The sequence below is a fragment of the Ranitomeya variabilis genome, chromosome 1, assembly GCF_051348905.1.
Source record: "Ranitomeya variabilis isolate aRanVar5 chromosome 1, aRanVar5.hap1, whole genome shotgun sequence".
NCBI lineage: Eukaryota > Metazoa > Chordata > Amphibia > Anura > Dendrobatidae > Ranitomeya > Ranitomeya variabilis.
The window spans coordinates 226410739-226424143 of record NC_135232.1 but is presented as its reverse complement, the minus strand read 5'-3'; the positions used below and the strand labels follow the sequence as shown (position 1 = coordinate 226424143).

Sequence of the window (13405 nt, the reverse complement as noted above, 5' to 3'; positions counted from 1 at the left end):
AAATCTTATGGGAGTTGCTTCAGACATCATGGAGCTAGCCGAAGGTCACCTACTATCCTTGTCGGCAGTTCATATCAGAGGCATAGACAATCTTTGTGCAGACTTCCTCAGCCGCCACACTCTGCATCAGGGGGAATGGATGCTCAACAGGAAAGTGTTCAAGTTGATAACAGCCAAATGGGGTGTACCCCAGATAGACTTGTTCTCCACACGAGCAAACCGTCAGGTGAGGATGTTCGCCTCTCTATGCAGAGAGGACAATCCAGACATATTCGATGCCCTCCATATAACATGGGCATTCGACCTAGCCTATGCATTCCCTCCATGGAATCTACTGCCAGTGGTCATAAGAAAGATAAGGGAAGAAGGAGCAAGAGTCCTTCTGATAGCCCCATTCTGGCCCAAGAGGCCATGGTTTTCGTGGCTCAGAGCGATGTCAATTTCAGACCCCTGGATTCTGCCTCAGACCAAAGACCTTCTATCTCAGGGGCCGTTCCTACATCCTCAAGTAAAAGGAATGAACTTGACTGTCTGGAATTTGAGAGGCAATTACTAGAGCTTAGAGGGTTCTCAAGGGGGTTAATAAATACCCTCATGAGGAGTAGGAAGCCTTCCACTACCAGTATTTATGTTAGGATTTGGAAGAAATTTCTTGAATTCCATACTGCACAACTCTCTTCGGAAGTTCCTATATTCTCAATATTAGAATTTCTACAGAAGGGTCTGGACTTGGGACTCTCGGTTAGCACATTAAAGGTCCAAATTTCGGCTCTAGGAGCTCTGTTTAATTCTGATGTTGCAGGCAATAGATGGATATCTAGGTTTATTTCTGCTTGCGAGAGATCAAGACCTATTAAGGTACCACAGATTCCACAGTGGGATCTGACGTTAGTCCTGGATGCATTGACACAAAGCCCTTTTGAGCCTCTTCAGACAGCCTCTTTGAAGCATGTCTCATTAAAGACGATATTACTAGTGGCATTAGTATCTGCCAGAAGGGTGAGTGATCTCCATGCCTTATCAGTAGATCCTCCATTCCTGTCAGTGACTTCTGACAGAATAGTTTTAAAGACAGATCCATGTTATCTCCCTAAGGTAGCCACTAGTTTTCATAGGTCTCAGGAGATCTTGTTACCTACCTTTTATGAGAACCACTCGACTCCAGAAGAAGCTAGGCTTCATACCCTAGACGTTAAAAGAGCTATTCTAACCTATATAGAAAGAACTAGGGACTGGAGGGAGAGTAGGGCTCTCTTTGTGTCTTTCCAGGGGAAAAACAAAGGATCCAGAGTCACAAAGTGCACACTGTCGCGCTGGATCCGGGATGCTATAATCTTGGCGTACAAATCTAAGGGAAGAGATCCTCCTCTGCATATCGGAGCACACTCCACTAGGGCCGTGTCGACTTCCTGGGCAGAAAGAGCGAACGTGCCAATACACCTTATATGTAAGGCTGCAACTTGGTCTTCGCCTAATACCTTCTATAAGCACTATAGACTAGACCTATCTGCTGCTTCTGATCTAACCTTTGGGGTATCGGTTCTCGGCTCAGTTAACCCACCCAATCTATAATCTCTGTAAATCTCTCAGTGGGTGCTGTCGTGGCGAATAGAAAATATCGGATTACGTACCGGTAATGCTCTTTTATAGAGCCCACGACAGCACCCATTCGATTCCCTCCCTTTTCTTTATTTAGTTACACGTGGTGTCTTATAGGGAGATGTATATAATAGAGTAAGATGATATGATGTTGTAAATATGTATATATAACTAAACCTGTTAAACTAAAAAACCTGGCGGCGGTTCCTCCTTATTCTCTGTAAAACAACTGAGGAGCGAGGGGGGGCCGCCCCTTTTATCTCTCTGTAGGTTTCCTGTTCCCAGGGGCGGATCCCCTCTCTCAGTGGGTGCTGTCGTGGGCTCTATAAAAGAGCATTACCGGTACGTAATCCGATATTTTTTTAGCAAAGTGTGGAATTTTTTTTCACCACTTAGATAAAAAATAACCTAGACATGTTTGGTGTCTATGAACTCGTACTGACCTGGAGAATCATAATGGCAGGTCAGTTTTAGCATTTAGTGAACCTAGCAAAAAAGCCAAGCAAAAAACAAGAGTGGGATTGTACTTTTTTTGCAATTTCACCGCACTTGGAATTTTTTTCCCGCTTTCTAGTACACGACATGCTAAAACCAATGGTGTTGTTCAAAAGTGCAACTTGTTTCGCAAAACTAAACCCTCACATGGCCATATTGACGAAAAACAAACACGGAAAAACGGAAAATCCCAAGGTCATGAAGGGGTTAATAATTATTTGGGATCTCTTCTTCTCGCAAATACTTATGTGGGGTTAGTATGTATTGTAAAGTGCCCTGGGATTTGAATAGACATATGTTGAATTAGGTATATTTTTGAGTAAAATGAGTGTAATAAGTAAAATGTAAATTGTTTATTTGTCCTATAAACTTCTGACAACATGTCTCAGAATTTCCAAGCAATAAATTTTGTATTTTTTTTCTGAAAAGGAAAAATGGTAAAAAACAAAAAACAAAAACAACAACAGTGCTTTCAGACCTCAAATAATGCAAAAAAAACAAGTTCATAATCATTGAGAAACAACAATACTAATGTTTTCACTCAGGAAAAGTTCAGAAATCAATATTTTGTGGAATAACCATGATTTTTAATCACAGCTTTCATGCGTCTTGGCATGCTTTCCACCAGTCTTTCACACTGCTTCTGGTACAAAAATGTAAGCGGTTCTTCTTTGTTTGATGGCTTGTGACTATCCATCATCCTCTTGATTACATTCCAGAGGTTTTCAATGGGGTTCAGGTCTGGAGATTGGGCTGCCCATGACAGGGTTTGATGTGGTGGTCTCTTCATTTTTGCCAGAGCTGTATGTATAACAGGCTAATTAAGGTCTGAAATCTTGGTCAAACTTATCTGAGCACAGAAATCTCCAAGGGTGCCCAACTTTTGTATTGTTACATTTTTCATCTCGTAATTTTTAAAATGAAAGAAATGACAATAAATACTGTATTTTTCAGATTATAAAATGCACTTATTCCCCAAAAAATGGGTGCGATTATAATGCGGATATACCTTACCGGCAGCGATGGAGCAGGGGTCCCAGGGTCGCTGCTGGAGGAGGCAAGAGTGGAGCGTTGCACAGGCTGGGATGAGGGGGTGTCCAGATGTGCAGCGCGCCGCTGCCGGAGCGCTGGGCTTTCACAAAATGTCGGCAGAGCACCAGCAGCACCGAACACCCGCAGCGGTGCGCCGCATATCCGAAAACCCCCTCATCCCAGCCTGCGGCCTGCAACAAGGTGCCACTCTTGCCTCCTCCAGCAGCGACCCTGGTATCCTGCTCCACCACGGCCATCACCCCCGGGAAGCAATAATACGCATGGATTACCACAATTTTATTTAAAAAAAAAAAAAACGTTTTATTTTTCTCCTCAAATTTTGGGGTGTGTCTTATAATCCGTTGCGCCTTGTAATCCGTAAAATACGGTATACATTTTCTTTTCTTAAAATACAATGAAAATGTGTCCTCTTTAACTTTAGGCCTTTTATTTATTTAATCTTCAATTTGCTTAACTGATCACAACAGTAGTTTTTCACCAGAGGTGCCCAAACTTTTACAAGCCAAGTAATCTGTTACCATGGGGAGATACGGGGGTCCACATGGATTTTTCATGAAGACCGCAACGTAGATTTATCTTTATATGAACAAAAGAAACTATTGTAAAGTTGGACAAATCACTTTATTACAAAAAGTTCAATTTATATTACTATTGTAGCTAGAGAAGATGGAACATTTTAAATATCAATTTTCACAGCAATATTTGAGTTTTACATTGCCATTTTTACTGAATTATATGTTTTTAGACTAAAGTGCAAACATCCACTGTTTCTCTTCCATCTTCCTTTATCATTGTAAATCCATCTCCTAGTCCCATGGTCTCTACTAGTTGGGGTTCCTTGTTGCACATGGGACACAGTTTATTACGTATGGATGATGCCCTCATCCATATGATAAGGTTCCATCTTTCCCCAGACGTAACGGGAAGAGCTCCGTGAACTTGCTGACCTCTGTGGAGTATTCCATGGCCGACAGTATGTTCGACCTCTGTATAGCTTCTCTCATTGGACGGCACCTGAGTGAAATAGTAGTGAGACATTAAAATGGTCTATCCTTTTTAGACCTATTGACCATGATGGCAAAGATGTAGAACTCCTTTAAGACTGTATATTGGTGTACTGCTACAAAGGATATTAATGTGTAATTCTAGTGTACTGTGCATCACGTTACCTACAGGGCACGCATCCTGTAGAAGAATATGGAATACCACTGTTCAGTAGCTAATACTGAACAAAAACGTTGGAACATTGATTGAGGATATGATTGCATAGAATGAGATTTGAAAGCCACAAAAATGTCGAAATGTTGCGTTGCTGAATATGTCAAGATTGGCGTTTGTGTAGAGCATAGTTTTGAAATATAGCTATGCCAGGAAATCATCGCAATTGCACAAAATTTCAATCCTTCTTCCCACCCCCTCTATAAAATCTCAGTTTTTGCAGTACAATTTGTGTAAAAAAAAACAAAAAAAACCTACAGTCAGATTCTTGATGTCTTTTCTGTCTTCACATTACAAGTGCATCTTTGCAACCTTGACATTATTTAGCATGTTCTTGGTATTGCATGTTATCCTACAGGCTTCTCAATAGTAAATGGGAGAAAAAAAATGATGTGATGTAAGCCTAAATGGGGAAAATCCTGGTAGCTAAGGGTGGTGAAAACACAAGTGCTTGTATTTCTGGTGATCTAGAGCAGCCAGGGTGTAGTAAGGTGCATTAGTAAAAATGAAAAATTCTAAACAAGTGTGCAGTATGCTTACCCCTCTCATGTCGGAGAAATACAGGCTTCCATCAGTAAACTCTTTTCCCAGTGAAACATTCAGGGTAATCTCAGAATTGTCATAGTGGGAGCTCAGATCCAAGTCTTTATCTACAGAATATTGCACGACGAAAGCTTTGTGACTATCCAAGCAACCACCTCCCCAATCTTGATATAAAACAGATGCAAGTGGACAGAGATATTTTTCTCGGAGAGGGGTAATGAAGGACTCATCTAGTCCAAGCTCATTCAGAAGGATCTAGGTAGCAAGGCAAAAGAAGTGAAATAGGATATTGCTATTTTTTCTGATAATTAATAGTCATTGTAACTTTTATGACAACACAGGGTGAAGGAAATGATGAACAATTAAACCTAAGGAGGGAATTTAGCTCTATTTTTTACCAATCACAATATTAATCTTCACGAGTATTATATCCCAGTCTTACTCCACTTTTGCATCAAGCATATGAGATCTGCATCAACAGAATTTATGGTTATGGCCTATGGATGACGTTATGGTCTTTCTGCCTCTCTATTTTATTCATTTATATAAGGCCATTAATTCCACCACGCTTTATAAACATCATCACTGTCCTCATTGTTGCCCACAATTTACATTCCCTATCAATACGTCTTTGGAGTGTGGGAGGAAACCAGAGAACCTGGGGAGAATATACAAACTCCTTTGATGCCTCATTCATGCTTGTCTATTGAAATATGGAGTTAAAACTATCTGTATTTTTGTCTGCATGTAGATCACTATTAGGACTCGTGCACACAACCTTATGTTTGTCCCAAGCGCAAAACGACATACCGATCCCATTATTCTATGTGGCCGTGGCACATGTCCAAATTCCTTCTCAGACTGAGCCAGTCAGAGAGGGAAAACAATAAAATAAATCGCAGAATGTCAGACTTTGATCTGATATTCGAATTGCACTTGGACATGCAACACAACGAGTTTGTGGAAACCATCGGACTGCACTCGGATGACATCTGAGTGCAAACAGATTTCCATAGACCAACAGAATGGAGAAAATGGAGAATATTTATTCTCCACTTTCTCCTAATGCGAGAGAATTGGAACACACCATGTGTGATTTGCATAATCGACCAGGATTCTCTCGGATGAGGGAATATACGCTCCTGGGACCCTAGCCATATGTAAACATTTTTCAGACTGTAGTTTATAGTCGTTATTCCAGTTGTCATTTAATATACCATAAAACAAAAAAATTATCAACTACACTTTTATGTAATAGCGAACAAAAAAAATACCCCATAGTTGTTCATCGTGTTTGGTCGTCCCTTTTCCAAGTGTGATTTCTCAAAGCTTTCAAGCTCCTCCACAAAGTCTTTGCAAAACTGGGGAACAAATACTGGTAAACAATATATCCTTTTACCTGCGGAAAAAAAAAAAAAATATGAGTAGAAATAAATTCATCCACAATTCTACCAAAACATAAGTAGAGTAGCAGTACATAACAAGTTCACATGGACAGACTGTTGCATGTCATGGGTCATTAATGTATTCCTCAGGCATTCACAAAAACTACGTACATCTAGCAACATCAGAACTGGTACTTTCTATTATAGTACAATTACCGTGGAGCAAACACGGCAAATGTCACCAGGTACAAAGTATTAAAGCAGTTATTCATCCAGCAACACAATGCCGTCTCATTTTTTACTGCATGATGGGGACCAAAGTTTAATCTTAAATAACTTAAAGGGAGACTGCTATGTGAAAAAACACTTAACCTGCAGATATGGGGTTAATATGCAGGTGAAAAACATTTTGAAGTCGAGCGGCTGCTCTACTGGAAACCCAGATGCCGGGAGATAATTAACTTTCTTCCTCCCGGAAGCCTTGGGCTTTCAGTCGTCCTGGTGTGGCTTCAGTCACTGCAGAGTACATTGACTGACAGATGGCTCTGTACTGATGCACTGCTGAGCTGGCTGTCAGCCAGTGCCATGGTGCGGTTATAGCTGCCGCTGACTGTGTACTAACAGTGACTGAAGCCGCGCATCTATGACTGAAAGCTGTAGGCTGCTGGGAGGTATAAAGTTTATTCCCTCCCAGTAGCCGGACTTTCAGGGAGGCAGTATGGCGTCCAATTGCTTTCAGCGCAAGTTGCAGTTTCTAAATGTCCAAATATGTGGTAGATGTAAGTTACTGTAAAGTTCTGAATAATTTAATTTTTGGACATACAAGTATAAAATCTACCATTCCATGTTGTATTACAGTTTCTCTACTAACCTGACACGATAAATACAGTAATTATAGTAGATGTGATGGTTATGTGAATACCAATTATGTAAGGGTCATAATGTATGTTTAAAACCCCCCAAAAAACACAAACTAAAAAAAATACATTATAATAGCAAGGAAAAAAAAGTCTATTTTGTATCAATTATTATTAAAATATTAACCCCATAAAGGGACATATTAAACAATTTTTATGACAATATACTGCATAGTTATGTATGTCAGTATATTAAGACTTTGCATATGAATATATATTATTTAAGGACACTGAATTTCCATTATTTTTTTTTTAAAGGTTGGCCCTGGGGACTGTATCTCATTCCAAGCCTTATCTATAAATGAAAGACCAGGGCAACAGCTTTAAGGGGGACCCACCAACTCATATTGTGCCATTATCAGGTGGCCCGATTACAACACTGAGCAGGTTAACAGCCTGGATCGGAGTTTTTTTCTGATCCCAGCAGCTGTAGTGGAAGTGTGGTTGTGCTCCATAGCTATCCTACCTCCAGAGATTACATAGACAATGGGCTACACAATTCCCAATTACAGGTCTAGATGCCCTATTGAAAGAACACGGAAAAAACATCTTCTGATGGGCCTTCAAATGGATTAACAAGTGGTAATGAGCACTCGCTCTAAGGACATGGTTAAGCTTTATACTCCACTGAAGGTACGCTGCTTTCATATCGTTTTTCATTCAGAAATTTTCATCTGGTATCATACATATAAAAATAAACATTACCTGGGACAGAATGCAGATGGTTAAGGAGACCTTCTAAACTTGCATTAGGAGACTTGCAAAAACGAACAGCTTCCAAAAATTCTTCGGTTAAAAAACACTCCTTTAACAATAAAAAAAGCAATTACTATTATTAGAAGTTCTGTTGCGGTCTTCTATGTGGATCAGTGTGGCTGATAAAAATGGCTGTAAAGTGCTGCTACTTATTTTGAGGGCCTAAAATGAGTTATTTGGTTTAGAAACGTATTTTCACACCCATATTAGAGATTTGGGAGTCATATGTGGTTCCTGTTCAGGACAGAAACTCCGCGGCCAGAGTGGAGAGTTCAAAAGAACGTCTATTGCTCTGGAGGCGCTTTCCCAAATATACAGATAATGCACGGATTAGACTGAGAACATCGAATAATCAATAGGGTCGGGGCACACTCTTAACGGAGGGTATGAATTTGTACAGGGTGATAATTCCTTTGGAGCCAACCACTGTAGATCCAATGTGAATGGCAGGAAGGAACTGCACACCATAAGGCACGTGGAGATGCTTAGCCCCTTCATGACCCCAGCTTTTTTGGGTTTTGCATTTTCATTTTTCGCTCCTCTTCTTCCCAGAGACATAACCTTTATTATTTTTCCATCAATATGGCCATGTGAGGGCTTATTTTTTGCGGGACGAGTTGTACTTTTGAATGACCTCATTGGTTTTAGCATATCGTGCACTGGAAAATGGGAAAAAAATGTCACACTTGATTTTTGTTTGGCTTTTTTGCTAGGTTCACTAAATGCTAAAACTGACCTGCCATTATGATTCTCCAGGTCATTACGAGTTCATAGACACCAAACATGTCCAGGTTCTTTTTTTTATCTAAGTGGTGAAAAATTCCAAACGTTGTTAAAAAAGAAAATTGCGCCATTTTCTGATAACCGTAGCATCTCTATTTTCCGTGATCTCGGGTTGCGTGAGGGCTTATTTTTTGCTCGCCAAACTGATGTTTTTAATGATACCATTTTGGTGCAGATACGTTCTTTTGAGTGCTTGTTATTGCACTTAATTCTGGCGTTTTGACTTTTATCGCTACGCTGTTTAGCGATCAGGTTAACACTTTTTTTTTATTGACAGACCGGGCGATTCTGAACGCGACGATACCAAATATGTGTAGGTTTTTTATTTTGAATGGGGCAAAAGGGGCGTGATTTAAACTTTTATATTTGTTTCATATTTTTAAAAACTTTTTTTTTTTTTTTAAATTTTGGCATGCTTCAATAGCCTCCATGGGAGGCTAGAAGCTGCCACAACTTGATCAGCTCTGCTACATAGAGGCGATCCTCAGATCGCCCCTATGTAGCAGATTTACTGCACTGCTATGAGCGCCGACCACAGGGTGGCGCACATAGCAATCCGGCATCAACAACCATAGAGATGTCAAGGAGACCTCTGGTTGTTATGCCGACGCGCCGATGACCCTCGATCATGTGACAAGGGTCACCAATGTGTGCATTTCCGGTTGGAAGCGCTTGTTAAATTAACTAGTTAAAATTAACAAGTTAATAGGTGCAGGTGGATCGCGATTCCACCGCGCCTATTGCGGGTACATGTCTGCTGTTCAAAACAGCTGACATGTCCCGGTTTTGATACGGGCTCACCGCCGGAGCCCAAATCAAAGCGGGGGTTCTGCCCTCGGATGTACTATTCCATCCGAGGGCAGAAAGGGGTTAAAGCACTACTCCCTGTCTCATACTCACCTGTAACCTCCGTCGTTTTCAGCGTCACTCTGGTCTCTGGTGAAAAGTGACCTACCTGCATCTCCAGTTTTTCGCGCAGCGAACCAGAGGACACTTTTCGATACAAGTCTGAGAGCCTGTTTCTGGCTTTCATAGATTTGCATTGAGAGGTTGTGATGTAACTTCTGGCTAGTAAGAAGCTACAATCACAAGATGGGACCAGAGCGGCTCCAAAAACCAGTGAAGACGCCTGGAGGATGAGTATATGACCGGGGGCAGGGGACTTGCATTAAAGCGCTACTCCAGCGCTGGAAAAAATAATACGCTGGAGTGGTGTCAGTCTCTGATATCAAGAAGGAGTAAACCGGACACGAAGAGAACACGTGTGTTCTCAAACTAAACCACAAGCCTGGAAAAGAGATTTGCATTGTGCAGAATTACCTGTAAAACATACACTTCTGGGCGAAATGGTTTATAATAAAGGCAAATTTCCGCTTTTCTTTTCATTGATTCTTCTGCTGAAGTCATTCTTCTTTGCACCTCCTTCTTAACCTAAAAAAAATTAAAATGCTTTGTAAGGTTAACACAATGGAGTCTTACAGGGAACCGTCAGCATGTTTCTACACATGGAAGTAGTGATATGGCTGGATAGGCACTTGTCCCCAATAAAAATGAGATCTGATGTGTATTCATAAGAAGTGTAGAAGCCATATACAAATGAGGCTGGAATCACTGTGGATGTGCCACATTAAGAAGAAGTCCAGCCTGATCTGCATGTGGCTTCTACAATACATTTTTAATAATGGGCATATTCAATTTCTACACAAAAGGTATATTTTTTAAAAGGAAATCTGTCACCGGGTTTTTGCAATGTAACCCAAGAGCAGCATAAAGTAGGAGCAGAGTCTGCGATTCCACCGATGGATCATTTACTGAGCTGCCTGATGAGAGTTTTCATAAAATCCCAGTTTAACTTCTGCAGATCTAGCAGTTCTCTGAATGCCGAGCCCTGTATAACCCCGCCCACACCACTGATTGGCAGGTTTCTACCTATGCACACAGAAAGCTGCCAATCATTGATGGGGGTGGGATTACACAGAGTTCATGAATATGGAGGACTATATGGCAACAGGTTTACTAGTCCTGTAATGAAAATGTATTTTTATAAAACATTGATTTTATCAAATCAATAGCACCTGGACATCACTGGAATCAGGATCTCTATATTATGCTGCTCTTAGATTAGGTGACAAAAATCTGGTGACAGATACTCTTTATTGGGGGAAGAAGCGCCATACCATTACTTCCATGTACAAAACGTGCTGACTGGTTCCATTTTACTGAAAACAGTGCAAACTGTCTTAAGTGCATAAAAACACATGGAAACGGAACTCAAATATCAGAAACTGATCCGTTCACTTGCTTTAAGTGACAAAGTATAGTCGCATTTTTCTTCTTACACTAAACACCACAACCTTGGGCTACAAGCTGTACCTTCAAAAACGTATTTTTATTTTTCAAATAGCGAGAGAAGGATAAGCCACTGCCAACCATCCACTGTTCATCAATCCACAACAGAATTGTTAACTGATCCAGCTAATTTTGGAAGGTTCGGCCACCATCCACATGACCAGCCTCATGCAAAGTTTAGCAAACAAAATGTTGATTAAAGGATTTTAACAATTTATGGTTTTGTTTTCAGATGGGATCATTGGTAGCACGGATACAAGTTGTTCTGAGGTCATTGCAAATGTCCATAAAAGCCTTAACAGGGAATCTCTCACCAGGTTTGCATCATATGAGGTTACGGCCACCACTTTTCAGCCCTCATATACAGCGTACTAATATGCTGTGTATATGCCCCCTATCCGGCCCGCAACAAAACAAAAACACCTTTTCTTATACTCACCTGGGGGCGGTCGGGTCCGAGGGGTGTCACTGGTCCTGGTCCAGCGCCTCCGTTCTTCTTGAGATGCCGCCCTCCTTCTGTGCTTAGAGTGGATGACACAGGGACGCATCATCCAAACGGTCTCCCCAGCATTGCTCTTCTGCGCAGGCGTTCTCTGCCCTGACTAGGGCAGCGAAAAGTACTGCAGAGCGCATGCGCCAGGGCTCTTTCACATTTCTTGTGGCATGCGCACTGCAGTACTTAGCTCTGCCCTAGTCAGGGCAGAGAACGCCTGCGCAGAAGAGTGATGATGGGACGAACTGCCCCCCGGTGAGTATAATAAAAGGTGTTTTTCTTATGTTGCAGGCCGGATCGGGGGCACATATACAGCATACTAATATGATGTGTATGAGGGTTGAAAAGCGGTGGCTGTATCTCATATAGGGCAAACCTGGTGACAGATTCCCTTTAAAGTGAACTTGTCGGCTAATACAGATCTCTGCCTGTATGGGCACGTAGGCAAAGACCTGTCAATCCAGGGGAGAAGCCACCAGGGACCCGCCTGTTCGACTAGTCTATAGCACGGCTTGGTCCCCAGCAGCTTTTAAAAGTATGTTTTCCTCTGGAATGCCGCAGCATTTCAGAGTCATACATGCCTTGTTGAGATGATACAGTTAATGCCTGATACATGCTGGACACGGATAAGCCAGCAAGCATCACCTGACAGGTTTAATTTAAAGGGATTGTCACCGTTCAAGAAATCTTTGTCTCAGGCTGCAGTTTGTCATAAATTAAGAAGCCTGCTATTTACTAACTGTTTTCTGGTCCATTGCCGCATCTCTAACGCTGACCCCGGTAAATGGTATAGGCCACGGTGCCAAGGTCATGTTGACAGCCAATCAGTGAGCTCAGCAGTTCTCAAGGGAGCGCGCCATCTACACAGATTGGTTGTCTTGCTGTTGACGTGATGTCATTGCCGCAGTCCATGCCAGACACCACTAGCAGCACCAAAGACATAGTACTGGAACTGGGGACATTGACAAGCTGGGAACAAAGATTTTTTTCAAATGAGACAAGCCCTTTTCTGGGGAAAAAAAACCCCAAACATTTTTAAGTCTTTGAAATGTTTTTATTAAATACCGTAGTTAAAACATTATGTTTTAAAGATCATTTCATCAGTGAATAGCCATAGTTTACCTTTTCCAGCACTTGTGAAAACTTCTCAGCGCCATGACATCCTCTACTTTGTAATGCCTAAAATATGAAAAAGATGTATAATAATAAATCTTCTAAAATTAATGTTCCCAATTTTCATAAAGCAGTCACCATCTCAGCTCTAGAATGGGATAAATAGACCCTGGGGGGGGGGGGGGGGGGGTTACATGGTAATTTTAGGGTTAGAGGTTTTTCTGGACTTTGATACTGGTGGCCTGTCCGTAGGTCGGTCATGGACATGAGACACCTATCCACAGATCCAGCTTATTTTAGTATCGTATGCTGTAATCTTTTACACTCCATGAACACAAGGCTTTCTACACGATTCTGAAGTCTATGCAACCTCACAAATGCTGGATGAAAGGGTTAGCATTTCCACAAGGATGTTGGCTTAGATGGTCTGGCTCACAATCTCTGTTCTAGCTCATCGCAAAAGTGTTTGGTGGAGCTGATGTCAGGACTCTAAGACCAGTCAAGTTCTTCAACACCAAACTCAGCCATTTGTGCCATCATGGACCTTGCTTTGTGCACTGGCAGGCAATGTTTTCTAGGCATTTGCCAAACCCCGGCTCAGGTATCAGACTGCTAGACAGAAAAGATTGATTTGTCTCTCCGATGGCTGTAGCTTTTTGACCATGGAAATCTATACCATGAAGCTCCTTTCTTAGAGCTTT

At 41.5% G+C, this 13405-nt stretch overlaps 1 protein-coding gene across 2 annotated transcripts in view; it reads right to left on the bottom strand.

Moving 5' to 3' along the window:
- Positions 1-3752: 3752 nt before the first annotated feature.
- The window catches only part of OGFOD2 (2-oxoglutarate and iron dependent oxygenase domain containing 2), a 15480-nt gene continuing 5827 nt past the window's right edge, over positions 3753-13405 (bottom strand). For both annotated transcript variants that reach the window (XM_077293178.1, XM_077293177.1), the window contains exons 2-7: positions 12714-12770; positions 10070-10180; positions 7916-8015; positions 6183-6307; positions 4906-5163; positions 3753-4161 (exon numbers count right to left, since the gene is read on the bottom strand). In XM_077293178.1, coding sequence (XP_077149293.1) covers positions 3889-4161; positions 4906-5163; positions 6183-6307; positions 7916-8015; positions 10070-10180; positions 12714-12770 — 924 coding nt within the window. In that variant the 3' untranslated portion in view covers positions 3753-3888. The remainder of the gene's footprint in view (positions 4162-4905; positions 5164-6182; positions 6308-7915; positions 8016-10069; positions 10181-12713; positions 12771-13405) is intronic.